This window comes from Sardina pilchardus, chromosome 21 (genome assembly GCF_963854185.1).
Source record: "Sardina pilchardus chromosome 21, fSarPil1.1, whole genome shotgun sequence".
Lineage (NCBI taxonomy): Eukaryota > Metazoa > Chordata > Actinopteri > Clupeiformes > Clupeidae > Sardina > Sardina pilchardus.
The window spans coordinates 11,991,089-12,017,564 of record NC_085014.1 but is presented as its reverse complement, the minus strand read 5'-3'; the positions used below and the strand labels follow the sequence as shown (position 1 = coordinate 12,017,564).

The 26,476-nt window shown below is 46.4% G+C and overlaps 1 protein-coding gene across 5 annotated transcripts in view; it reads left to right on the top strand.

The window, feature by feature from the left end:
• prom1a (prominin 1a) overlaps positions 1-26,476 on the top strand; it is a 75,975-nt gene that overhangs the window by 44,778 nt on the left and 4,721 nt on the right. For 2 of the 5 annotated variants that reach the window (XM_062524586.1, XM_062524585.1), the window contains 19 exons: positions 4,771-4,891; positions 5,463-5,526; positions 5,917-6,006; positions 8,347-8,570; positions 9,489-9,563; positions 9,691-9,754; positions 10,160-10,319; positions 11,259-11,411; positions 11,728-11,851; positions 12,273-12,376; positions 12,995-13,079; positions 14,963-15,109; positions 15,523-15,594; positions 17,075-17,167; positions 18,864-18,917; positions 19,201-19,281; positions 20,527-20,595; positions 20,937-21,026; positions 24,874-24,993. In XM_062524586.1, coding sequence (XP_062380570.1) covers positions 4,771-4,891; positions 5,463-5,526; positions 5,917-6,006; positions 8,347-8,570; positions 9,489-9,563; positions 9,691-9,754; positions 10,160-10,319; positions 11,259-11,411; positions 11,728-11,851; positions 12,273-12,376; positions 12,995-13,079; positions 14,963-15,109; positions 15,523-15,594; positions 17,075-17,167; positions 18,864-18,917; positions 19,201-19,281; positions 20,527-20,595; positions 20,937-21,026; positions 24,874-24,993 — 1,990 coding nt within the window. Of the gene's footprint in view, positions 1-4,770; positions 4,892-5,462; positions 5,527-5,916; positions 6,007-8,346; positions 8,571-9,488; positions 9,564-9,690; positions 9,755-10,159; positions 10,320-11,258; positions 11,412-11,727; positions 11,852-12,272; positions 12,377-12,994; positions 13,080-14,962; positions 15,110-15,522; positions 15,595-17,074; positions 17,168-17,822; positions 17,841-18,863; positions 18,918-19,200; positions 19,282-20,526; positions 20,596-20,936; positions 21,027-24,873; positions 24,994-25,350; positions 26,440-26,476 lie in introns of those variants that run through there. The other 3 variants (XM_062524582.1, XM_062524584.1, XM_062524583.1) reach the window with 3 other exon arrangements.

Here is a 26,476-nt window from a genome sequence, read left to right as displayed (position 1 = left end):
TTTTGAAATTCGACGTGAAGATATTCTCTTTTATGCAAAACACAACATGATAAAAGGAACTGAAAATCATGTTTTTTCCGTTTCAAGCACACACACACACACAAAAAGCAAAATGCCGCAAGGCTTGTTCCGTTTCCCCGCGGAGAGAGAGAGAGGCTTTTTTGTGAGCTTCGAGGCCCTTCTCTGCGCTAGAAGGTGAAGTTAGGTTACACATCAGAGCGGTTCACTCAGGATCAACCCTGCAGGTGGGGAGGCCGGCCGCGTTACCTGCAGCAGGTGTTTTGTGAAGTGAAACCGGACCGCTCAGGTCAGTCGCTGTTTTGTAAGCTGTTGTCGTGGCGGAGCGCTCTGAGGGGGCGGCCTGAGATCGGGGGGGACCGATAGGGCGGCTCAGTGGGCAGACTAGCGCGGGGCACACTAGTGCTGGCTGAATGCACGCTGTTGTTTTGGCCCAGTGAAGGACAGGGAGTCATCAGACCGTGTAACGTCCCCGTTCGCTGGCCTCAACCCTGGCCTTTATTCCACAGAGAGAGAGAGAGAGAGAGAGAGGGGGGAGAGAGAGGGAGAGAGAGGGAGGGAGAGAGAGGAAGAGAGAGGGAGAGAGAGAGAGAGAGAAAGAGAGTGACCAGTCCCCCTCATCATGTTTTTTGGTGGATGCCACTCTGCTAGTCTGCTAACATGTTTCCTTTGTTTGTCTTCTAAACATGCCGGCAAAAAAGAAAGTCAGGTGTGTGTGTGTGTGTTGTCTCTGCCCAAGGGGATTCTGTCCATTCAATGGTACTCCAGACAGGAGTCTACCAGACTACCGTCCTCTTAGTCTGTTGTCATGTTGTCATATTCTAAACTGGACAAGTCAACATTTATTTGTGTCGTTTGGCGAAATGCATAATAGGCTGATGCTGGACATGATGCATTCGCTTGCTTAATCACTCAAATATGCTTGCTCATGTTGAATTGCAAAAAAAAAAGAAAAGGAAAAAACGTAACGTTTCGTCCCTGTGGTGAAGACCCAAGTTTGGGAACGCCCCACTGCCCCATGGCCAGGCCGGGCTCTTTTTTTTTTTGTTTTTTGGCCCTGTGCTGTGCATGTGGTATGTGCTCGCAGCCATCTTCAAAGCCCTTTTGTTCATTAGTGGCCCGCGTTGTGCTGACCCAGCCAGGCCACGCACAGAGAGAGAGAGGGAGAGAGAGAGAGATAGGGAGAGAGAGTGAGAGTGAGAGGGAGAGAGAGGGAGAGAGAGAGTGAGAGCGAGGGAGAGATAGGGAGAGTGAGAGAGAGAGAGAGAGGGAGAGAGAGAGAGAGAGTAGGGGAGGCATAGATATAGACTAGTCTATGGATAGACAGAGAGAGAGAGAGAGCGAGGGAGAGAGAGCGAGAGGGAGAGAGAGCGAGAGAGAGAAAGAGAGAGAGGAGGGGAGGCATACAGTAGATATAGACTAGTCTATGGACAGAGAGAGAGAGCGAGGGAGAGAGAGCGAGAGAGAGAGAGAGAGAGAGAAAGAGAGAGGAGGGGAGGCATACAGTAGATATAGACTAGTCTATGGACAGAGAGAGAGAGAGAGAGAGAGAGAGGGAAGGATAGAGGAAGAGAGATGTAAGGAGAAGGGATACAGAGTGAGAGAGGGGAGACAGACGAGAAGAAGATAAGAGAGAATGCAGAGAGAGGGAAGGAGGGAGGTACAGAGAATGAGAGACAGACTGAGAAAAAGAGAGAGCGAGGGAAAAGGGAAAGAGAGAGAGAGAGACACACACAGACAGACAGACAGACAGAGAGGAGTGCAGAGAGAGAGGGAGTGGGGGGCTAAAGGAGAGAGAGGGACAAAAGGCCTTTGTGATGTGCAGGCCATTTTGTGTTCCCCTCTCTACATTCCCAGAGAGGTCACTTCACAAGGAACACAGACCTCCACCACAAATGGACATTTTAGATTTTACACACACACACACACACACACACACACACACACACACACACACACAAACACACACACACACACACACACACACACATATGCACATGCACACACACACACACACACACACACACACACACACACACACACACACACACACACACACACACACACACACACACACACACACACACACACACACACACACACCCAGTCCCAGTGTGAGTGAGTGATGGGCTGAGATCCATGTCTGGGGTGGTGGGGTGTGCAGGGTAACTGCAGCAGCCTGGGAGAACACAGCCCAGATCCAGCTGTGTGCCTGTGATAGAGGAGAGCCAGCACAATGTCTCATTAACATCAAACAGGACACACACACACAAACGCACACACAAACGCACACACACACACGCACACACACACACACACACACACACACACACACACACACTGAAAGAGACTTAGACAGATACACAGGCTCACTTAGATGCGAGAAATGGGAGGTCAAACTCATAAACACACAACACACAAACACTGAGACACACACAAACCGTCACCCCCACTTACCCACAGACACACACAAACATAGACATCCACATACAAATCTCCACACAGAAAAGAGTGCTAGGCAGAGAGAAAAAGTACAAGAGCTAGTGATAGAAAGAAAGAGAAAGAGAAGGAGAGAGGGAGGGAGAGAAAGAAAGAGAGAGAGGGAGAGATAGAGATAGACAGAGAAAGAGAGAGAGAGAGAGGGAGGGAGAGAAAGGAAGAGAGGGAGAGAGATAGAGAGAGAGAAAGAGAGAGGGAGGGAGAGAGGGAGAGAAAGAGAGAGAGATGCACGGGTGTGTATTTGTGATAAGTACGGAACAAAGCGGCGTGTCCAGCATGCTGGAGGTGTGTAAATGGAGGCTTTTGGAGAGCGCTGTCTCTGAAATCCTGTCAAGCGCCGCCGTCTCCCCACTTCTCTCCGCTCCGCTCCTCTCCGCTCCGCTCGCCTGCCTGCAACTGAGGCGCACTCCCCCTAAAATAGACATAAAGCCCTGCTAACATCTCTCTCTCTCCCTCTCTCAGGGCTGTCCTCTGATCACCCCCTTACACACGCCACACACACACAAACACACACACACACACACGCACACACACACACACACACACACACACACCCCAACCCTCTCACTCTGAAACACACACAGACACGCACAAACAACCCTCTCACTCTGAGAACCCACAGGCACACACACACAAAATAAACAGAGAGAAAGATAGAGAGGGAGAGAGAGAAAGAAACAGAGAGAAATAGAAAGAGAGAGAGAGAGAGAGAGATTAAAGAAAGAGAGACGTGCACACACACAGTGTTACAGCTGTTCTGCAACAGACGCATTTTCACCATTTTCTTGTTTGGCAGACTGTCCCATTTCCTAGGGAGCACACAGGTGACGAGTACACCTAGATTAGATTTGCTGCAGGTGGGAGCAGCCCCCTCAGGACCCAAACGAAACACCACACTGAACAGTCCTTGGGCAGTACGGAAGCAGTAATGCCATCTCCTGAATCTGAACAGAGCAGCTCTTTTTACCTCTGCATCACCCTCAGTGCCTCTGCAATCAGCTTTGCGTCAATCCTTTAATATTCACATGCAGCAGAACGGAGAGAATGACTCATAAAGGAATGATAACACACACACACACACACACATACACACACACACAATAGAGCCTTCTGTACCTTCACACACACACATGCGTGCATACCCACACACACACAGACACACACACACACACACTCCTTCCTGTTGAATCAATTAACAGCGATATAACACTTTCTGTTTGAAGTGCGCGGAGAGACCCAATGTTTCTCATTTGCTTGTATAACACTGACTAACACTGAGCTCTGCTTACGCACTTTCCATTATAAATCCTCCTCATTGAACCTGCTGAACTCGTACATGTCTTATACAGTATGTAAGAGCACGAGTACAAAAGCCCCACATTGTACAATGACATTTATCATACTTTTAAAGGCTGAGACCTTGGCAGTTTATTTTCAATGTAGTGCGACTTTCAAAAGTGAACATCACTGTAGTGGTTGAACTGTTGTAGTGGTTTCACTGCTACTCTCTGTGGCAGGTGTTGCTGTACTGATTTGTCCAGGAGCTGATGACCTCTTCTGTACATAGTGAAGTGCTGCCCCCTACTGGTCAGAAGGGTCACTAGCATTGTTACGCTGAGGCTGTACAGTGTTACTGAGCCGGCTAGATAATATGACAGTTTGGAATTAGAATTCAGGAAAAGAGCTGAAGGAAGATTGCTAAATGATGACCTTGTTATTATGTTGAACTTGTAGAAGGGTCAAAAGACTCTGAAGAAGACGCAGAGCGTCGAAACGTTAGTCGTTTGTGCACCACAATAAAAAAGTTTATTTAATCTGAGTGCTCCAGTCTTCTCTGGGTTAGTCTTTGAGAAGTAGCCCAGCCAGCTTTGCTCGTTATTATGTTCTTAAGTAAGGCTGTAGATTTAGTTATACTTGTAGTGTATTAAAAGTTAATTTTCTGTAAGGCAAGGAAGGCTACTATGGGTGTGTCTGTCAAGTACCTCTGGTACAAGAGCTGGTAAAACAACAGCAGTGAAAAATGAAATGCCCACACCAAGCACATTACCTTCAGGCTTTTGGGAGCACTCCAACCAAGTGTGGGTGTCTCGAAATAAAGATAAACATCATTATTCTTTCGAGGTGAAAATGTATACACACACACATACACACTTATGCACTCACACGCACACACACAGGAATTTATTCATAGCACTGAAGGTGGGCACATTAGATCGACAATCTAATGACACAGTTGTGTTGCCATGACTACAGTGCTGGAATCCTGTGCTCGTATGCGGCCAATCAGCACCTGAGCTCCCAGCTGAAGCAGATGAGGCGGTTGGTCAACAGCAACCTGAGGGACCTGCACACGTTTGCCAACGAGACGCCCACCGTAAGGAAGCATCTCCTCTGTTCACATCTCTGTTCATGCTATTGGTGTCATATTACTAGTGCTGTGCAAGTGGGGGTCCTACAGTATGTTCCCCACTTTGTATGGGACCGGGGAGCATAGGACTTTAAAAAGGGTCCTATGTTCCCCACTTTGTATGGGACCGGGAAGCATAGGACTTTAAAAAGGGTCCTATGTTCCCTGCTTTTCCCAAAAAGGGTCTTAGGTATGCTCCCCGGTATGTATTGCGACCGTGGAGCATAGGACCCTTTTTGGGAAAACCGGGGAACATAGGGATGACCCTGTGCAGGTCCTAGCGTGAATAAGTGCTTCCTGTTACAGTAGAACTTTCTGCACTCAACTGAGGTTAAAGTCATAGTTAGCTTTAGTTCTACATCTTCCTACAGTTCCGCTACTGTAAAGAAATAAGAAATATCTGTTAGGCATGAGTGCATCCACATCTGGAACGGCTCAGCATCTGCTTGATTATGCAGTGTGATGAGACGAGCGTGGAGATGTTCACTAACTGCTCTTCTCTTCTCTTCTCTTCTCTTCTCCCTTCTTCCTCATGCAGCAAATCGACTACTTGATCTCGCAGTACTCCACCGCTAAGAATCAAGTGCTGTTTGACCTGGACAGTACGTACAACATCATTCCACTTTGATGCTTTCATCTGGTTTTCATATCTCTCTCCTCTCTCATCTTCCATCTCTTTATTTGTCTCTCTCTCTCTTACTCTCTTTCTCTCTGTCTGTCTAGCTCTCTGTCTGTCTCAAAACTCAAGTCAAGTCAAGAGAACTTTATTTCTTCTGTGAGGGACTCTCTCCTTCTCTATCTGTCTATCTATCTATCTCTCTTTCTCTGTCTCTCTCTCTCTCTCTCTCACTCCCCCTCTACTCAAGTCAAGTCAAGTCAAGTTTTTTATGTAGCGCATTTCATACACGGCTTTACATAAACAAATCCAAACAGTAATAGCAGATAAAAGCATAGATGGGTGAGGAGTAATCGAAAACAAATCTCCTCCTCAGACATCGGGCCGCTGCTGGGAGGGAGGATCCATGAGGAGCTCGGGAAGGAGGTGCGACCAGCTCTGGACGGAGCTCTCAACATGGCTGGAGGTACAGCACCTCTCCCATCTCCTACTCTTTCTTCTCTTTTATGTCTTTTTCTCTTCATGTCTTCTCTTCAGATATTTTCTCTTTGGTTTCCTCTTCTTCGCTCTGATCCCTTTTCTTATCTTTCTTATCTTCTCTTCCCTCTTCATCCCTCTATCTAATCTACTTTTCTCTCTTGTCTGTTTTATTCAGTTCTTTTCTTCAGCTATCCTCTCTTTGGTTTCATCTTTTCTTCTCTCCTCTTCTTGTCTCTTCTCCTCTTCTCCTCTCCTTTTTTACTCTCTCCTCCTTCTGGTCTCTTGTCTCTTCCCCTCTTCTCCACTTCCTGTCTCTTCCTCTCCTCTTCTCCTCTTCCTCTCTCCTCTTCTCTTGCTCTTCTCTTCTTTAATTCTATGCCTCTCTTTATTTCCCTCTTTAATGCTCTTTGGTTTGATTCTTCTTTTCTCATCTTCTCTCCCTTCCTTTCTTCTATCTCCCTCTTTTCTCATCTTCTTTCTTCCTTTCTTCCCTTCTGTGCTCTTCTTTTATTTTCCTTTGCTCCTCCTCTGTTTTATTTTTTCTCTCTTCCTCTTCTCTTCATTTCCCCATTTCCTCTTGTTATGTACGGAAGTCTGATTTCCTTTTCTTCTGCGGCGTTCTGTCTTCTCTTTTGTCTTCCATATCTCCCTCTGTCTCCTTTGTCTGTTTTACCTTGTGACACATCCTCTTCATCATCTCTTGTCTCTCTCTCTCTATCGCTCCTCTCCACCTCTTTTTTCACTCTGCGCTGGTGAGAATCTCTTCCATTGAAAAGAATGGAGCGTTGATAACGTCATTATCTGTGCGCACACCAGAGAGAGAGAGAGAGAGAGAGAGAGAGAGAGGTACATTTTCGGCATTTAGCGGCGCATTCTTTGAAGTGGCGCCACAGTTTGATCATCCACTTCATGGTGATAGCGTTGAATAGGCCTTGAGACGGCAGCCTTGGGAGATTCATTCGTGCGCGTTTCGAAACGATGAGGTTGTCAAATACCTCGCATGGGAGGAGAGGAAAAAAAAAAGGTGCAGTGCTTTGCAGAAAGCGCACACGCCTACACACAGGCTCTGTCTTACCGCAACAATGTGAAGCACCACCACTACATCTGTGTGCTGCTTGTTCTTATGTTGATGTGCCAAGGCCTTTTCTTTTTCAATGACAATGATGGTGTTAAGGCTGGAAATCACACTATACTCAGCAACATTTACCTTTTTTTCATTCCTTCATTCATACTCCAAAGGACATAAACTGTGCCCATAGTCCTGAATGCAGCCTAACTTAAGGAAGTTTATGAAATGGTGTTAGTGCGGCTGGAATGGAGGCATAGTTGGCCAGAAGCAGTCATACATTACCCAGAAGTCCCTGTAGTGTGTCTGCCTACTCACTTTCTTCCATCTTCTCTTTGTCACGTTTTGGCCCCAAAAGTCAAAGTGGAAAGGGCCTTCAAAGGTAAAGGGCCTTCTGCTCTATGATTGGATGTGACCCTCATGTGACTCTCCCCCCCCCTTCCCTGTGCCTGGACTCTCATGTGATTGGTTCCCAAAATGGTTCCTCTATATCACTCCTTACTCCTGATCCAATCAGCAATCTCCTTTGCATCCGCTCCCTGGTGGTCCCACACATCCCTGGTGTTCCATCTTTAAGGCACCAAGTGTCAAGTGCAAAGATTTTAGAACCATGACACAACGTTTTCAGTATCATGACGCACTGAGATTGAGGCTATGACCGCTAGTCTGATTGGTACTTCCCCCCTGTGAGTTATACTGTATGTTGCCTGACATGAGAAATAGTGTCCTGTGTGTGTTTTACACTTACATTTTAGAATGAGTAAGTGGTCGAGTAGAGTTTGAGGGACTGTAAATGAATGTGCCTGTGCCCATGTATTTGGTATGCTATGTGTAAGTGGACGTTCCCCCTATAGGTGTATGCCTGTACACCTGTGTGTGTTTCCACTTTAGAAGTGTAGATGTGTGTATTCATCTGTGTATGGGTGTTTATGGATATACTGTAGTGCGAGCCCGTCTCTGTGTGTGTGTGTGTGTGTGTGTGTGTGTGTGTGTGTGTGTGTGTGTGTGTGTGTGTGTGCGCGCGCGTTTGTGTGCGTGTGCATGTGTATGTGTGTGTATATTTGTCTGAGTGTGTGTGTGTGTGTGTGTGTTTGTGTGTGTGTGTGTGTGTGTTTGTCTGAGTATGTGCGTGTGCGCGTGTTTGTGTGTGTGCATGTCTGTCTGAGTATGTGTGAGTGTGTGTGTGTGTGTGTGTGCATGCGTTTTACACACTCACCTACTTTCCCCATCCATTCCCTCCCCCCTCCCCCCCCTGGTCAGCCATGCACGAGACGAAGGAGGCGCTGGAGAACGTGAGCATGACCCTGGAGGTGCTGCAGGACGGGGCGGGCAAGCTGCGCTTCAACCTGAGCCTGGTGCGCTCGGGCCTCAACAACTCCCTGGACGACCCCGTGTGCACCGTGCCCGGCTCGCCCGCCGCCAAGGTCTGCAGCCGCGTGCTCAGCTCCCTCAGCCAGCTGCACGTCGGCGCCAACTACTCGGAGGTACGCAAGACGCAGACGCAGACGCAGACGTAGACGCAGACGCAGGCGTAAATGCAAACACAGACACAGACACAGACACAGACACAGACACAGACACAGACGCAGATGCAGATGAAGATGCAGACACAGACACAGACACAGACACAGACACAGACGTAGATGCAGATGCAGACACAGACACAGACGCAGACGTAGACGCAGATGAAGATGCAGACACAGACACAGACACAGACGCAGACGTAGATGCAGACGCAGACGCAGACGCAGACACAGACACAGACACAGACACAGATGCAGACACAGACACACACACAGACACAGACACAGACACAGACGCAGATGCAGACGCAGATGCAGATGCAGATGCAGATGCAGACACAGACGACTCAGTTTAGTTTATTGTCTTTCTCTCTGCTTTAGTTTGTTGTCTGCCTGTGTCTCTCTCTTTCTCTCTGTCTCTGTCACACACACACACACACACATACATATACACACACACACACACACACACACACACACACTATTACTCCATAACAGCCTGAGGACACACACACGCACATACACACACCACACACACACACACACACATATGCACGCACGCACGCACACACACACTCACACTCACACACCATACACACTATTACTCCATAACAGCCTGAGGACACTGGCCTTTTACAAACATTTTACTGTAATTGCGAGGTGATTTTCCTCTGCAGAGATAACAGCAATTATGTTTTGGGACGTAATAACGTGTCTGTCTTCGCCTCTGTCTCACTCTCCCACTTCCCCTTTGCCCAGCTCTTGTTCTCTCCCTCTCTCACACCTTCCCCTGTCTCCCTCTGTGTGTGTGTGTGTGTGTGTGTGTGTGTCCAGCTGTGATAACCGAGTGAGTCTCGTGGTCTTTGTTTTCCGTTCCAGTTGCCTGACGTGACTCCTCAGCTGGAGAAGGTCAACGAGGCCCTGAAGACCGACCTTAGCGGCATCGTTCAGAAGGTCAGGCTCTTCTGGGGTTCTTCTGGCTCTTTGGGTTGTCCATGGCATGCCGTCAGTTCTTCAACCCATACAGTACTTCAGCCATAATTCACATTTGTGTTATGCTTTGTTTGTTTTTCTGCTACAGGGGTTCTCATCTTTCAATGACACCCCAGCCATGGTGGGGGATCAGACTAGGAATGTGGTGGAGGGTGAGTGATGGCGTTCATGGTCATATAAGCACGCACAGTACACATGTCAATGTCAATTTATTTGTATAGCACATTTAAAAAACAACGATAAAGTGCTGTAAAAATAAAATCAAATAAAGAATTAATAGTAAAGTAATAAAAAGTAAAGTAGAGTAATAGTACTTTATTACATAGTGTTATAAAGACCGAAGGTTATTTTTGTTGTTGTGATTTAGGTTTAGAGATTAATTGTTTTTTTGTGCTTGCATATTTTGCTTAGAAGTCTCACTTAACCGTATTTCACTTCCTTTCTTCCTCCTTCTTCGTCCACTGGCGTCTCTCTCTCTTTCTCTCTGTCTTTCTCTCTATCTATCTCTCTATCTCTCTCTCTCTCTCCCTCACACACCACACTCCCACTCTCTGCAGGTGTGCGCGACATGCTGGATGGCATTGGCACGAACATCACTGGTTTCTCCAAGCTGTTTCCCGTGCACAACTCCCTGACCAACTTCACCATCTTCATCAGCCACAGCCACTCCAGGATCGAGGACTTGTACCCGGAAATCGATCGCTACGACTTCTACAGGTACCTCCCACAGCTCTTCTTGAGTGAAGGAAGTCGCGTCCCTTATCCTAACTCACACTCTCCGATCAAGACACACTGCTAGTTCTCTATGTTTGACTGGAATGGTACAGTAAAACTCCAGCAATGTGACCTTACTCCGTTATTCAACAATGGAGCATTACAGTAAATACCGTATACCATACTTTTACAGTAAACACACATTTCTGTCATTGTGTAGATAAGACTGCCTATGAACCCACTAGATAAGTGAGCCCTGTTGATGAGTTAACTGTGAGCCCTGTAGATGAGTTGACTGTGGGCCCTGTAGATGAGGTGACTGTGGGCCCTGTAGATGAGGTGACTGTGGGCCCTGTAGATGAGTTGACTGTGGGCCCTGTAGATGAGGTGACTGTGGGCCCTGTAGATGAGGTGACTGTGGGCCCTGTAGATGAGTTGACTGTGGGCCCTGTAGATGAGGTGACTGTGGGCCCTGTAGATGAGGTGACTGTGGGCCCTGTAGATGAGTTGACTGTGGGCCCTGTAGATGAGTTGACTGTGGGCCCTGTAGATGAGGTGACTGTGGGCCCTGTAGATGAGGTGACTGTGGGCCCTGTAGATGAGGTGACTGTGGGCCCTGTAGATGAGTTGACTGTGGGCCCTGTCGATGAGGTGACTGTGGGCCCTGTACTGTAGATGAGGTGACTGTGGGCCCTGTAGATGAGGTGACTGTGGGCCCTGTAGATGAGGTGACTGTTGGCCCTGTAGATGAGGTGACTGTGGGCCCTGTAGATGAGGTGACTGTGGGCCCTGTAGATGAGGTGACTGTGGGCCCTGTAGATGAGGTGACTGTGGGCCCTGTAGATGAGGTGACTGTGGGCCCTGTAGATGAGGTGACTGTGGGCCCTGTAGATGAGGTGACTGTGGGCCCTGTAGATGAGTTGACTGCGTGCCCTGTTCCAGGTGGACGGCGTGCATCACCCTGTGCTGTATGGTGGTGATGGTGCTGGCCTTCAACCTGCTGGGCATGCTGTGTGGCATCCTGGGCTTCGACCGCCACGCCACCCCCACCACCCGCGGCTGCGTCTCCAACACCGGGGGCAACCTGCTCATGGCGTAAGTCAGCGAGAGCTTTGGCAGCACTGCAGTGTGATGATAAAATGTGCCTGTGTGTCTTTAGTAGTTACCGCTTGTGTGCAGAGAGGGACTGTGTCAAATGTAAAGATTTGATTGTGATGTCATGTGTGTGTGTGTGTGTGTGTGTGTGTGTGTGTGTGTGTGTGTGTGTGTGTGTGTGTGTGTGTGTGTGTGTGTGTGTGTGTGTGTGTGTGTGTGTGTGTGTGTGTGATCCAGAGGTGTGTTTGTGTGTGTGTGTGTTCCATCACTAACATTGTTGATAAGGAGCCTGTATGTGTGTGTGTGTTTCTCCCAGTGGCGTTGGTTTCAGCTTCATCTTCTCCTGGATGCTGATGGCCGTGGTTGCGGTCAGCTTCTTGGTGGGCGGCAACGTGGAGAAGCTGGTGTGTGAGCCCTTCCACACCAAACAGCTGTTTAAGGTAAACACACTCAGGGCTATCTCTCACAGACCTTACACCTGACAGGACAATCACAGACCTGAGCCCCACTGGACAATCACAGACCTGAGCCCCACACAACAATCACAGACCTGATCACCACCTTCGTATTTAGACGCCTAATCCCAACTGCTATGGGTATTCTTGCAGTATCACTCTACTGTACATTTGATGGACAGCGCTAGTAGTTTTAGAAAAGGCATGGAGCATTTTTGTTCATCTTTCCCTCCACTGACTATACCTAGTGTTAGTAGATTGATGCTGTGCAGTGTCATGCATATGCAAAATGGAGAATGTTTGTTCATCTTCCCTTCCATTGACTACATTGACTGGTAGATGGGTACAGTGGAGTGGTGATGTTTTCCAGTCAATGTTGATCCATGAATGGTCTTGTGCTTCATAGGTGTTGGACACCCCTCACCTCATCATGCCTGCCTGGAAGAACTTCATCCCTGGCTACCTGTACAATGACCCGGAGATGGACCTGACTGTGGAGAGTTTTTACAGGTGAATACAATCTTATATGTTGACAGAGGTGGAGAAGTCCAGCTTCAGAAAGTATAAGTCCTACCATGTATTGGTTCTACCTGTGCACTTAACACAGGTGATCTCGTCAATTAACTGCTCTCCCTGGCTGAAGAGTTGTGCTGATTAGAATCAGCTGGTTGAAGTGAATGGTTGGCACAGATATGTGGTGAGACTTTTGCTTTCTGAAGCTGGACTTTTCCATCTCTGCCTTTTGACTATGATACCAGAGGACATACAGTTTGAACTATTAGAATAACACAATGGCACTCAATTGTTGCTGTTAACCATTGAGAACCAACAAGATAGTATTTAGTTCATTGTCACACAAACATGGATGAGTATTTGTTGGTCAAGATTGGTGCTGTATTGACAGGCCATGGCAGCTTTAGTTGGTTACTGTGTGCCACCAGGTGGCAGTAGAGAGGCTGTAAACGAGGAAGCATATGCATAAGAACATGCTGTTCTCGGGCTGTTGAATGTATGGATGCCTTTCAGCACCAGCTTTTGCTAGTACTCATTATTCCAGCGTCCAACGGTCTAGTCTCAGTCACTTGATACCGCTCATCGTAACCTATCATGTTGCTCTCTCCCTTTCAGTAACTGCAAAGACAATAGGGGCATCTACTCTGCCCTACACCTGGATAAGATCTTCAACGTCTCTTCCTTCCTGAACACCAGTGTGGTAAGGCCCGTTCACTCCTGTTCCCCCAAGCACAAACACACCATACTGAGTGGTGCTTTTATTTTGAAAAGGTGCTTAAGACAGGAAGGGCTCAATCACCTCTGTTGCTTGTGGATATAAGCAGATTCCAATTTAAATCATGATATGCTTCAAATATGAAATCCTCAGAGCCTCCTTTTTAAAACAATGCCTAAAGACCACTTGCCTTGTCTCATACTCCATTAGTTGCAATCAGGAATACACTCTGGTCACTCCACTCCAATTTGTTTGTGTTTTAACATACAGTATATCACCTTAATGACCTTGTGTGTGGTAGGGTGTGACTCAGTGTAGCTCAGTGAGAGCTTTATTTATGCATACGCTACCTTTAAAGCACTGGTACGGTAATGTCCACATGGCACTGTCTGGTCTGTTTCATAATTGGGCCAAAAGCGTCCTTACTAACAGGGTGATGATGACATACGAGGGCTAGCTCACCCTGGCACAGCCATTTAACCATTTGACCCCCCCCCCCCCCCTCCCCTCCCCCTCCCCCTCCCCAAGCCCTGCTGGACGTGTCTTGAGCGAGCGCCAGCCTCACGCCTTATCTAACGTCAGGAACAAACACACTGCCCGGTGCCCATGGCTCTCTCTTCCCCCCCCCCTCCTGTATGGTCTCAGCGTCCCGTCTGTAGCCCCTAGAGCCAGCTGGCCGGTTTAGGGGCCTTCTTCTGGTCCAGGAGATGTCAATGAGGGGAGGGAGGGGAGGGGAGAGGGGGGCAGGATGGGGTCCAGCGAGCCCCAGAGGAACCCATGCTAATGAGTGGCCCCTGTGTTCGCAGAGCTGTATGTCGAGCCGCAAGTGTGCCTCTATAATGTCCCTGAACTGGACGATGGGGACAGTGATGCATCATGGGAAATGCTTTGTTGTCGTAGATGTACCTGGGTGGTGAAAAAAAAAAAGAGATCTTGTGCAGTCTTGACATAGCGTGGTGCTTCAAAAACACTTCACTGAAGTGCCATGCTATGGGAGTTCAACTACCTCAAGCAGAGGGTGACACATAATGTGGGCTTTGTGGAGGTGAATGCAGTTGCCCGGGAAGCTCTCGTACCGATTAAGAATGTGAAGGGGCTGCTCAATGTAAATTCTTTTGTCTCCGTGGGCAACGGTGTCCTGTAGTGGTCACCCTGGGGCCTGTGCTGAAAGCAAATGGCAAAGACTTGCCCCCGCGGGTTGCGTAATACCCTTCCTGTCAATGTAAACAAGGAAGGGTTTCCATTGTCAGTGTGCAAGTAGGAGGTCTGCAAAGCACAAGGAGAACATTTAGGAGTACATATATGGTTCTGCTTGTCAGGACATACGTAGGAAGGCTGTTATGCTTGGCACACTAAATTGCTAGTGTGTTCAATGGAACATGTGGATAGGGCTGCCTCTCTTTGTAATGTTATAGACCCAAATGTCTGGAATTGTCTGGATCAACAGATTGGCTCATTGCTTAAAATACAATGAGCTTGTATGCATGGCAAAAAAAGCTAACCTAGGCCTTTCATTTGATGATATGAGAAAGGAGTGACTTCATAATAGCCGTGGGAGTAGTAGTGTTAAGAACTTTCTGTTTAAAAATGAATTAATCTGCTATTACGTATAAAACCCCAAGGGATTTCAAGATGTGCTAACAGTTAGGGTGTGTTACAAGAAACAGCATGAACTTACATGACAAGTACAGCATGTTTCAAATCTTAATTGCTCAACTTATATAAGTGTATTAAACCTTTAGGCTACTGATCATAAAGTGTGATAGAGGGGAGTCAGCACTTTTCCCTCTGGCGGCATTAAAATTTGTTCCAATATTTAATCACATTTTTCTCTAATGTGCTGTTTTTTTTCCGATATTTTTCTCTAGTTCACAGAGGACGTGGCCCGTGTGATTGACGGCGTGAAGGTTGACCTGAGAGGCATCATCCTGCTGGAGGCGGAGGGCAAAGACAACCTGGTCCGCTTCACCGAGACTGGCATCGGCGACATCAATTACGCTGCCTACCTGGAAGAGGTGGGAACAAAAACAGACTGTGGCTCCTTGTGCTTGCTGTAGGGGGTTTGAGTATTTCGTGCAGTAGTTTTAGACAACATTATTTGTTAATAGTGCTATAAAATTGCATTAACGTAGACTAGGAAATGGGGAAGAAGAGAGTTTGTGAGAGACGAGTGGATAGCTCGAGACACAGTTACAGCTTCCTGCACATGGACTAGGTCTTAGACGAAAAGTGAAAAGCTTTTCTCAATGGATCCTTTTTTATTGAAGTGTACAGTACTTTCAGTCTAAGACTAGGGTTTATGCATCTACAAGGAACCAGCCCAAACAGTATAAAAAAACAATATGTGTTGAAACAATATGAGGGACAGAGTCACTGCACGCAGTGTAGCATGTCTCATGTAGCGCTTTTGTTCTTGGTCCCCTTCCAGGTGAACAAACGGGTGACTCTGGTGGACCTGCTGTCGTTCGCCAAGGAGCTGGACGCCCAGAGCGAGGAACTGGTACGTTCTATTCGGTTCTATTCCGCGCTCTTCCTCCTCCCCTCCGGACCCAGTAAAAAAAAAAGCAACAACCCGACAGAGAAAAAAGCCGCAGAACCCACGCAGTATAATCTCCCATGCATATAAGCCCGGCAGTGCCTTTCATTTGGCTCCCGGTATCCCATTTTGTGTTTAATGGGTATTCATATAGAAAAATCCAGAGGGATAGACGGTGGCATTGAGTTTCTTATCATCCGTTTTTTTGCCTGCGCCCTTGCAGCCTCCCCGGCTCCAGACGATGCTGGCATGGCTGACTCAGGGAAAGGATGCTTTATTTTTGGCCTTGCCCTCCAGGGCTCGGGGGGCCGGCACAAGCCCCCCATTCATTCTGGAAGGTTCTGGAGGGATTGGGAGTGGGTCCAGAGGGCTTGTGCCGGCTGTAATTGAGCCGTCTTCTTAAGCGAGCCACTCTGTAATCTCCACAGGGAGTCTGTGTGTCTGTGTGTGTGTGTGTGTGTGTGTGTGTGTGTCTATCGCTCAGTCCAGCTGGTGTCCACCTGTACCTCCTCAGTCCAGACACACATACAGAGAGAGAGAGAACTGAGAAAGAAAGAGAGAGAGAGAGAGAGAGAGAGAGCATGTGTGTGTGTGTGTGTGTGTGTGTGTGTGTTTCCGTGTGTGAACTGAGAGAGAGAGAGAGAGAGAGCATGTGTGTGTGTGTGTGTGTGTGTTTCTGTGTGTGTGTTTCTCTGTGTGTGTGTGTGTGTGTGTGTGTGTGTGTGTGTGTGTGTGTGCGTGTGTGTGTGTGTGTGTTTCCGTGTGTGTGTGTGTGTGTGTGTGTGCAGGATTGTGTTTCATCCCATAATCAGCACTGGTGCTGTTGGCCAGCTGGTGTGGCTCTGCCGTCAGTGGCTCTGTGGATTCCATTAAATGTACTGTATGGCATATTGTACTGGACGGGGCCATTCTGCTGATGCAGCGCCTTATGAGGAAATGTATGCACACTGCTGGATCTCAAACGGTGATTGCCTGGCTGTGCTGGGCTGGGAGCTGGGTTGTCATCATATGTGAAGGAAATGAAGGAACCCTTTTTTATGGAAATGTTTATGTTATTTTTATGGAAATGTTTATGTTATTTTGCATACTAGGACCCCCATCAAATGCCAAACGCTGGAATTCAACACAAACTCTGATTTTAGGATGCTAACTCCTTGACCTCTGATTTAGGATGCTAACTCTAGGTTTACTAACTCTTCCTAACTATCTTTTTACCTCCATCAACTGACCTGCCGCACACACACACACACACAAACACATGCGGTTCACTTCACACCCTACAGTACAGGAGGGTTCTCACATGCAAAGCTATTGTCTGGTTGAGCGCTTCATTCCACACCAAATGGCTACATTTATTTGCCGATAATGTATCAGAATTTTTTACCTCCATCTCTCCTTTGTCTATTTCTTTCTCTTCTATTCCTCCTCTGCCCCCCCCCCCCAGCCGAAGGGCTCCCTGCAGACGTCCCTGAAGGGCCACGCCAGCACGCTGCGCCAGATCCACACGCAGCAGGTCCTCCCCATGGAGCAGTCACTGGTAATCAAGCGCCCATGCACCTCACTGCACTTTTCCACACCGCGGCAGCAATCGCTACTCTGGCATCGGCTGCTTCAGTCTGTGACAGTAGGACAGGGCTGACGGCTCCCTTGCACTGTGGCTGCGTGTGGGCTGTGACTGTTAAATCACCATTTGCACTGTTTGGATACAGCATCTGATATGCAGCTATGATTGTGGTTTGTTGTTTTGTTTAGCTGAATTGGGCTTTAATATCAACAAATTAACAGACATAGATACATAAATACAATTAAACATAGAGAATGCACACACACACGCACACACACACACACACACATACACACACACACAGACAAGGCAAAGCAATGAAGACTAAATCAAAAAGATCGAAATCGTCATCAAAAATGGGAACATTTTAAATATCTTTACTAATAAAGCCTCTCAAACATATGCGTATTATCTCACAAAACCACACACAACAACTTACATAAACGTACTGATTGCACATCATAATTTTATATATTTCAAGCATGAAGTTGGAAACACCATTGTAAAACATAACAATACACATACACACATAGTAGCGTAGTATGGGTTTACTCTGCAAAATCTCTTCTGAGTTCTTTCTTGACTTTCTTGACTTCTTGATTTCCCCCCCAAAAAAATGGCCTCCCAGAAATATGTTAGAGCAAGGGTAAGCTTGTGTTGATTCTTGTTTTATATTCACAGTATGTTTCATACCATTCTGAGAACCATGCACTCCATTGTTTTGTTCAAAAGGTTTTATATGTGACCATAGGATATTTTTACTTGCATAGCTGAAAATATGTTGTTTTTGTTTTGAGGGTATTTAAAATGAAGTCAGTGATCCATGCAATGGCTGGAGTTGAACATTTACGAAACATGTTTCCATGGAATTTTATACAGAATTCCCAATGATTTTCTCATCATGCTCCAAACATGATGGTCAATCAATTTTCATCACATCACCACACACCAAAGCAATGTTATTGGGGATTTCGTATTTGAATTTGGACAAAAAGCACATTCTCTTTTTGTGGTTTTCTAAATCCACAACAGCTTGCTTTGTTCACGTCTCTGCACCTCCATGGAAGAATAAATCAACAGTGGGTTTTGTGTTCAATACAGGAAAAAAAGTGTTGAACATTTTGACTGTCCAAAGATACACACAGTTGTTCATTCACTTAAGACATACTGTACCATGGCACAACACCTACTGTGGATTGTGCTTCCGGGGCAGAGGTTAAGTATTTGTTTCAACTCCGTGTGCTGCTACAAAATCCCTTGCCCTGACTCAACTGAGGCATCTGTTATTGGTGTTTAATGGCGGACATGTTTGGAACAAATATGAAGGATCCATGCCCTTCACGAGCCTTGTGGCTCTAGCATGGCAGCATCCAACTTTAAGTGTTCCACTGTTAAGGCCACTTAACACGGTGTAGTGCCCCATTTTACAGCTTGTTTAAACTAGATGCAAGGGTGGATGGGGGGGGTGTTGAGGCATTAGTTTCTCTACAGCTGTTTGCATTTAGTATAGTGCTTTCCAGCACATCATGCTTCCTCACAGGGCAACCTTTTGTGGGCTCCATAGTGGAACGTTTAAATGCGGTGGGTTTTTTTGTGTGTGTATGGAGAGAGGGGAGAAAGTGCCAGTGTCACCGTGGCTAATGTGTTTTTTTTTCTTCTCCTCCTGAAGACTACGCTGGGCCAGAGCCTTCGCATGCTGCAGATGACCTCCAGAGAGCTGCCTGTGAGTGGCGACACTCTCTCTCTCTGTGTGTGTGTGTGTGTGTGCGCGCGCTAGCTTGTGTGCGTGCGTGCGTGTGTGGGTGTGTGTGTGCGTGTGCATGTGCGTGTGTCTGTGTTTATACTGTATGTGTGTGTGTGTGTGTGTGTGTGTGTGTGCTTGTGTGTCTGTGTGTTTGTGTGTCTGTGTGTGTGTGTGTGTCTGTCTCTGTTCATACTGTATGCGTGTACACATGTGCATATGGAAGTATAGCATGTTTTTTTTCATAATCTCTTGATCTCTTCAGAGCAAAGTTTCTACCGTCTTGAATACCATAGAGGCGGCCCAATATCTTATCTCCCATAATTCAACTTTCGTGGTCAGTCAGGTAATGTGCTTTCACCTGTCTTATGCTCTATAGAGAATATTGTACTGATGGTGCATTTGCATGTGATATATTGACACGTGATATATTTACATGAGATGGACTAAAAAGTTAGTTTTTCACAATTGCTAAAACACACTATTCTAAACCTTCCACCCTTTTCTCAAAACTGTAAACACAAACCCCCATTCTCAAACTACCTTCACAACACCTCTGGCTCTGACACTTCTTGCAAACTGAACAATCGCCTCAAAACCTGTGCTCAAACCCAAACAATGTCTTCAGATTATTCACAAAGCAGTTCAAAAGAAAACAACCCTTGAGCAGCTAGCACAAACTGTACATCATAAAATAGAGAACACACTGCTCAGGGCATACCATATCGCTCCAGGAGGAATGTTCATTGTTAACAACACAGCAAATACATTTTGCATCTAAATGCAAAAAAAAGAAAACCAAACTACAAAGCCGAACAGATTTCATAACTCAGTGGATTCAACATGTGCTGTTAATTCAGGAAAGATAGTACAAAGTATTGTTAAAAGACAGACATTTGAGTGCTGTAAATGAGAAGTTCATTACCGTACACTTACAGTACAGTACTCCTTTGTGGAGTGAGAGACAGAGCGTAGTGGTTAAAAACAAGAGAGGCTAAAACATTGCAGACCCACATCTAGGTGGGAGAGTGAATGTGGTGAAAACACAAGCAATACATGGAGAAGGTCAAGTATGGATGGAAAGAGAGATGGGCATATTGTTGGATGGGAAGACTGGAATGAATTAGTGAATAGTTTAGGCCACAGATAGATACACTGCCCATTGTTTATATGGACCTACACTGCTCTGCAACCTGTTTGCACTCTGAACTGGCTTTACAGTAATTGGGTGTCACATCATTTGAAACAAGTGTGATCAATTTTGAGTTGTTGTGCTTAACTTATGACAATCTGTGCTTACTTTGGGTTTACTATTAGTCACTTGAAGTTACCATTATGCATCACAAGTGCATTACAAGAGCGAAGTGTGTTTGATCGCATGAGAATGTGTTTAGAGTTTGGAGTCAATGAGATCTGCAAATTGAGTTTTACTTGGTGAAAACTGTTTATGGTTTTGCCAAAAGAATAATTGATTCAATAAATGTGTTCAGGCAGCTGAGCATTTGGTTCAGATAATGGGGCTTAGTGTTTTAGCAATTATGGAAAAACTGTAATCCTCCTGGCAACGAACTGTGTCTCTTGTTTTCAACAGGAAACAGAGAGATACAAACAAACCATTATTGGATACTTCCGGCAGTACATCAATTGGGTTAAGGCCTCAGTGAGTATACCATCCTAATGTTTTACAGCCATTTTTTTACGACTTTAATTAAGAACCACCCAAGTTAAAAGTTTATGCCTTTTAAAAGGGAATAAGTAGTAGAAACCATGAGACTGACAAAGAAGCTCAAGGGTAATTTGTAAACCAGCATATCAACAAAATCTACCTTGTTGTTTGGGTTATTCATTTACAATGGCTCCTGGTTAAATTGGCCTTGCTTGGTTCTCTTAGCACGCCATTCATTAATTCTCTCCCGCTCTCTCTCCCTCTTTTTCCCACTCTCCCTCTCTCCCTCTCTCCCTCCCTCTCTCCCTCTCTCCCTCTCTCTCCTACACACACAGCTGGCCCTGGAGGTGGCCCCTTGCAAGCCCTTCAGCAACATTGTGGACACGATGGAGATTGTGGCCTGCAGCTTCCTCATCGACTCGATGGTGAGAGACCATAATGGCCCCTTTCAAAACGCAGCAGCCCTGTCTGTGGTCAGCAGAGCCAGACCAGCCCTGATTGGGCTGGGCTCCGTGGGGTGGGGTGGGGTGGGGTTGGTGTGTGTGTGTGTGTGTGTGTGTGTGTGTGTCGGGGGTTGGGGGGATTCCTGAAGGGCAAGGTGGAGGCGGATGGGTTTGGGGTTTGGGTGGTGGTGGTGGTGGTGATGGGCGATGGTTTGGGTGTTCACGTGCTTCTGAGCTGGTACGGAATGTTCACATCCGTGTTCTGGAGCGGAGAGAAAGCAAAGGAAAGGAAAGGAAATGAAGAAGAAAAAGAAAAAAGACAGAGAGAAGAAAAGAGAGGGGGGAAAGTGACAGGACGGCACATTCTGTGGTGGCGCAGGGGCTGGAGGCCGGACAGGAGCACTAGTGTGTGGGGTGTGGTGTGTGGTGTGTGTGGTCAGAGCTGCCAGAGACCTGTGTGTGGTTAGTGCTATGGATGTTGGGGGAAATGGAGTGGAATCAGAGGGGGGTTCTCAGAGTTCGGGGGCTCCATGTGTAAATAAAGTCCTGTGTGTTCTTATCTGCCCCCCCCCCCCCCACCCTAAAAGGAAAGGAAGAACCCCCCCCCCCCCCCCCATGCCTTTATGCCTTCAATGGCCCACTTCCCCCGCCTCTGGAATCTGTCAGATGATTAGGCCGATTCTTTAATGCAGTTTAAGTGTTCAGTGGGGGGAGGTCAAATGAAAACAGAGCTGTGAGTTTGCAAGTGTGTGTGTGTGTGTGTGTGTGAGTGTTTTTGCATGCAAATTACTTGTGAGTGTGTTTGTGTGTGTGTGTGTGTGTGTGTGTGTGTGTGTGTGTGCACACACGTGTGTGCGTGTGGCTTTGTGTGTGTGCACGTCTGTGTGTGTGTGTGTGTGTGTCTGTGTGTGTGTGTGGTGTGTTCATGTGCGTATGTGTATGTATGAGAGTGTGTTCAACCGTGTGTGTGTCTGTGTCTATGTCAGAACACTCATTACACACCCTCTAATGGCAGGAAGTGCCTCTCTCCCTTAACGAAGGGGAAACAATTAGCCCGCGGTAGCCCCATCCCCTGGACGAGCAGAGGCCCTGGGGCCAGGCAGTGGGTTTATTCCACCAGGAAGTGTCTGGACCCCCAGACCCTGAGCGCTTGTTAAAGCCCTCTGTGTGATTGTAAATGTGGTATGGAGGGTGCAGGGAGAGGTGAGAGGGAGCAGGTTAACTAAGATCACACTCCTAATACTTAGGCCTCACTCAAGCCCCTTTCACATTCAGAAACGATACATTAGCGTTTAAGAAATAGCGGGTTCAGGGGATTTCGCAATGTGAAAGGTAGACGTGTTCTGGTCCCGGGGTTGTCTGAAGCCGGGTTCAGAGGCGAGTTATGGGAGGCGTTGCCTAGCAGCACGTCACACGCAATTTGGGAGTGAGCATGCCTTGGCTTGGACCTCGGAGATAAACTGATAAACACAACTGTCATGCTAGTTCTACGTGGTTTAGCTTCCAAATGATGGCGGGCCACTTGTTATGTTATTTGAATGCCAAATGAGGTCCTTTTGTCTGTCGAAGTCATATTTCAGTGTGCTGAGTCCTGAACAACTTCTGCTCTGACAGTTAGCTCGTTGGCTAGTTAGCTATCATTAGGCAAACCTTCTAAAAAGACGTGCTGCTGGCAGCAGACGGTTTTGGTAACCTAGCAACAATAAACACTTGACCGAAGTGCTGAGAAAAGGAGGTAGGGCACTCAGCATAAAAAACGTGATTGTTGGACACACATATATATCTATGGACACAGCAGCTAAAGTTATCCTAGTCTCTTGTGTGTTTCCTGTATTTTAACCTCCTGCCTGGCCAAATACGTCATCAGTCACACACCCCTAATAGCGGGGTTGACCTCTGTTCCTTTCATATTCAACACGGCTCGGCTCTGATACTACCCCCTGAGACGGGTTGGATTGCCGAGGCGGGTTGACTCCCCACCCCGTGTCGTCAATGTGAAAGGAACAGCCTTAACGTTAAATTCGGCTGATTTAGCGTTAAATTCGGTGAATGTGAAAGGGGCTTGAGAGAGAGATCTGGAGAACTAGCATACGAATAGTTGAATTTCCCCTTGAGGATCAATAAAGTATCTATCTATCTACAGTATCTATCTATCTATCTATCTATCTATCTATCTATCTATCTATCTATCTATCTATTTATCTATCTATTGATCTATTTATCTATTAGCTAGGTAGTCGGTCAGTGGGTCAATTGGTTACAGTAGTTTCCTGTGTATTGTGGATAAGCCACATGGTAGTGTTTTATGCAAGTTAAAAGAAACAAAGCCATATTAATATCATATTAACTGCCTCCGTGTATTAACCTCATATCTTAAGAAATTTTGCAAAGTCAATATATAAGCCATGACTAATTGAGAAATTACGGTAGTTCGTTCTTGCAATAAACTGCACCACACATTGGATCAAACATGGTTAGGAATTTGAGCCTTGTTTGGCCCATAGTGTACCAGGACATATAAAGCAGGCATCCTTTTATTTGCATCCTAGAGCTTCATCCAAGTGTGTGATCTAGTTGTTGAATGGAAATGATGTTGTCTATTACTGTGTGAACACTCTCAATTTGGACACAGCGGTGTTACAAAAACCCACTGATCCTTCCTCTAACAGCATGGTGTTAAACTGCTAATTACAATAGACTCCCACACCCAAATGAAGTTTACGCCTCGCTCGCTGTAATTGAAGTGGCTCTGACTGGAGGAGTTCATGAGTTCACGAGCGGGCGTACGCAGCATGGCTGAAAAAGTACACCGTGAGGAACGCGAGGCGCTGCTGCTGCTGCTGCTGCTGTGGGGTTGGGAAGGCTCCAGTGCTCCACGGTGCTCCATTGGTGTTCCATTGGTGTTCCTTTGGTGCTCCATTGCTAGCGGAGGGTCCTGTCAGAGGCGCTTCATCAGGCTCCGTGTTTGCACAGCAGGGGTGGGAGGAGGAAGGCATGCCTTGCCCTGCGCGCAGCTGCCAGCAGATGAAAGCCGATCGGTGTAAAGCTGTGAAAACAGCGGTGGGTTGCCGCCGCCGAGGCTGGGGAGGAGCGGAGACCTGCCTGCTCTACTGTACTCTACACACACACACACATGGCCCGCGGGGCTGGGGAGGGGGGGGACAGGTAGACGCTGTCTTACTCCTGTGCTGTGTGCAGGACCCTCGTGTGTGTGTGTGTGTGTGTGTGCGTGTGTGTGTGTGTGTGTGTGTGTGTGTGCCAGTGTGTGTGTGTGTGTGTGGAAGAGCAGTCTGAGTGTTTGCTCTCCTCACCCATCTCACACACACACACACACACACACACACACACACACACACACACACACACATACACACACACACACACAGAGTGCTGTGAAAGGCATGGGTGGAGTGGATGAGATTGCATAACCAGTTTGCTGAAGGATTTAAGGTAGAGAGTGAGGCATGGACTGCTGAAATGGTGGAAATGAAAATGATGGGAAAATTGGCGTTTAAAAAACTAAGGCTGGTCAATTGTGTTAACCCTCTAACTATTTTTTTCGCTAAAATGTCTATATACATATATTTCACCCCCTCTATACACTACGAACAACCTAACTCTACGCCTGTATGTGGAGGCGTCTTGTTTATGCTGTTGTTATTGTTTTGTGTTGTAGAACACCTTTTGGTTCGGGCTGGCTAAAGAACACAGTCGCTGAAATATATATACACATATTTTACCCATCTATACACTACAAACCTAAACCTAAGCCTGTATGTGGCGGCGACTGTGCTGTTAATGCTGTTGTTGTTGTTGTTTTGTGTTCCAGAACACCTTTTGGTTCGGGTTGGGCGGTGCCACCCTCTTCCTGCTGCCCAGCTTGGTCCTGGCGGTGAGGCTGGCCAAGTTCTACCGCAGGATGGACACGGAAGACGTCTACGATGAGTAAGTGTCGGTCGTACTTCTGGACAGCCGCACTCATTTTGGTTTCACAGGATATCAAAGTCTAAGTTTGGAAAGTAGCTCAAATATTTCAAGCATTCGGACAATGCATGTCAAGTGTTTATTGCGATGTTTTGCCAAAAGTAATGACCGGTTTGCCATCTTTAGCAAAGTACTTGGCCTATCGGACAAACAAAAGTCATTGTTCATTTATACTAAACTGACGGAAAGTGTCTATCCCATTGAGAGACCTTTACAACTTTCCTGGCTCTCCTCTTTCTCTCCGACTCTTTCTCTCTAGCTTTTCATTCCTTAGGTCTCACTTCATTTCTCTCTCCTCTCTTCTTTTTCCCCCTTGCTGCAGTTCCTCTGTTTCTGGAACTTGGCATTTTACTTTGTGATAACCATTCTGCCGTTTCCATGTCAACCACTCTTCCCCCCTCATCTCTCTCTGTCTGGCACTTTGCACTTTACAAAAAAAAAAAAGAAATACATAGAAATACAAATATAAATATATATTAACTTAAGTATTATATCTTAACATGTCCTTTTTCAATGATCAACGATCTTAAGTCACACTACACTATACGTATAGTAACCTACGGCGACAGACAAGTCACCAAGTGTCTTGATCTCGGGCAGCGGTGTCTGTTGACCGCTGTCCACCCGGTGTCTGTGTGGACAAATCTTATGGTGCAACTCTCATGGACTTACTGCAGCAGAACGTTATAACATCTTTGCCTGTTTTGTATCTTTTTAGCTTTGAGACAATACCCATGAAAACGTAAGCTTTATCATTTCCCCCAGTCCTAACCGCTCCTGTCTGTTTTATAAGTATCTAATTGTATCCTCACTGCAGTTTTGTACATAAATGCCACTGCTGGCTTTACTTGGTGCTGGGTTCAAGCTCTTAGCATTGGAATGCGTTTTGGGTGGAGGGTCTTGGCTTCTTTTCCCATTCTGTCTTTCTAAAGAACAACAAAAAAAAAACCCTTATCAAACACAAAGGGCTGTTTACTATCAACACCTTAAATACATGAATATCTGCCACAGCTATCCTGTACAGTTACATTGTAAGATAAAACATTTGTACTATGGCTATTTTGTACACATTGTATACTTGTGCTATATGTTAGCACTTCTGTATCAAGGCTTAACCATAATAGTAACTACATCTTTCCTCCACTACTGGTGGGTAGCATGCCATATGTGTGAAGTCCCTCTTTTTTTGTTATTCCGCTGTTTATTTTATTTGGTTGTTGTTGTGTTTACATTTTGGTTTTGCTTTATTTTATTTTGTTTCGTTTTTTTTTTTACAAAAGTAACATTTCGTTTCAGTATGGAAATTGGTTATAATGGTTATCATAATGAGCGTTTACGAAGTTTCGCAAACCCAATAATGAGAAGGTAAAACACACTCTTGCATCCCCCTGACTGTATGCTAATGACCTGCATGCCGACATTTGTTTGTTTATTTGTTTATTTGTTTA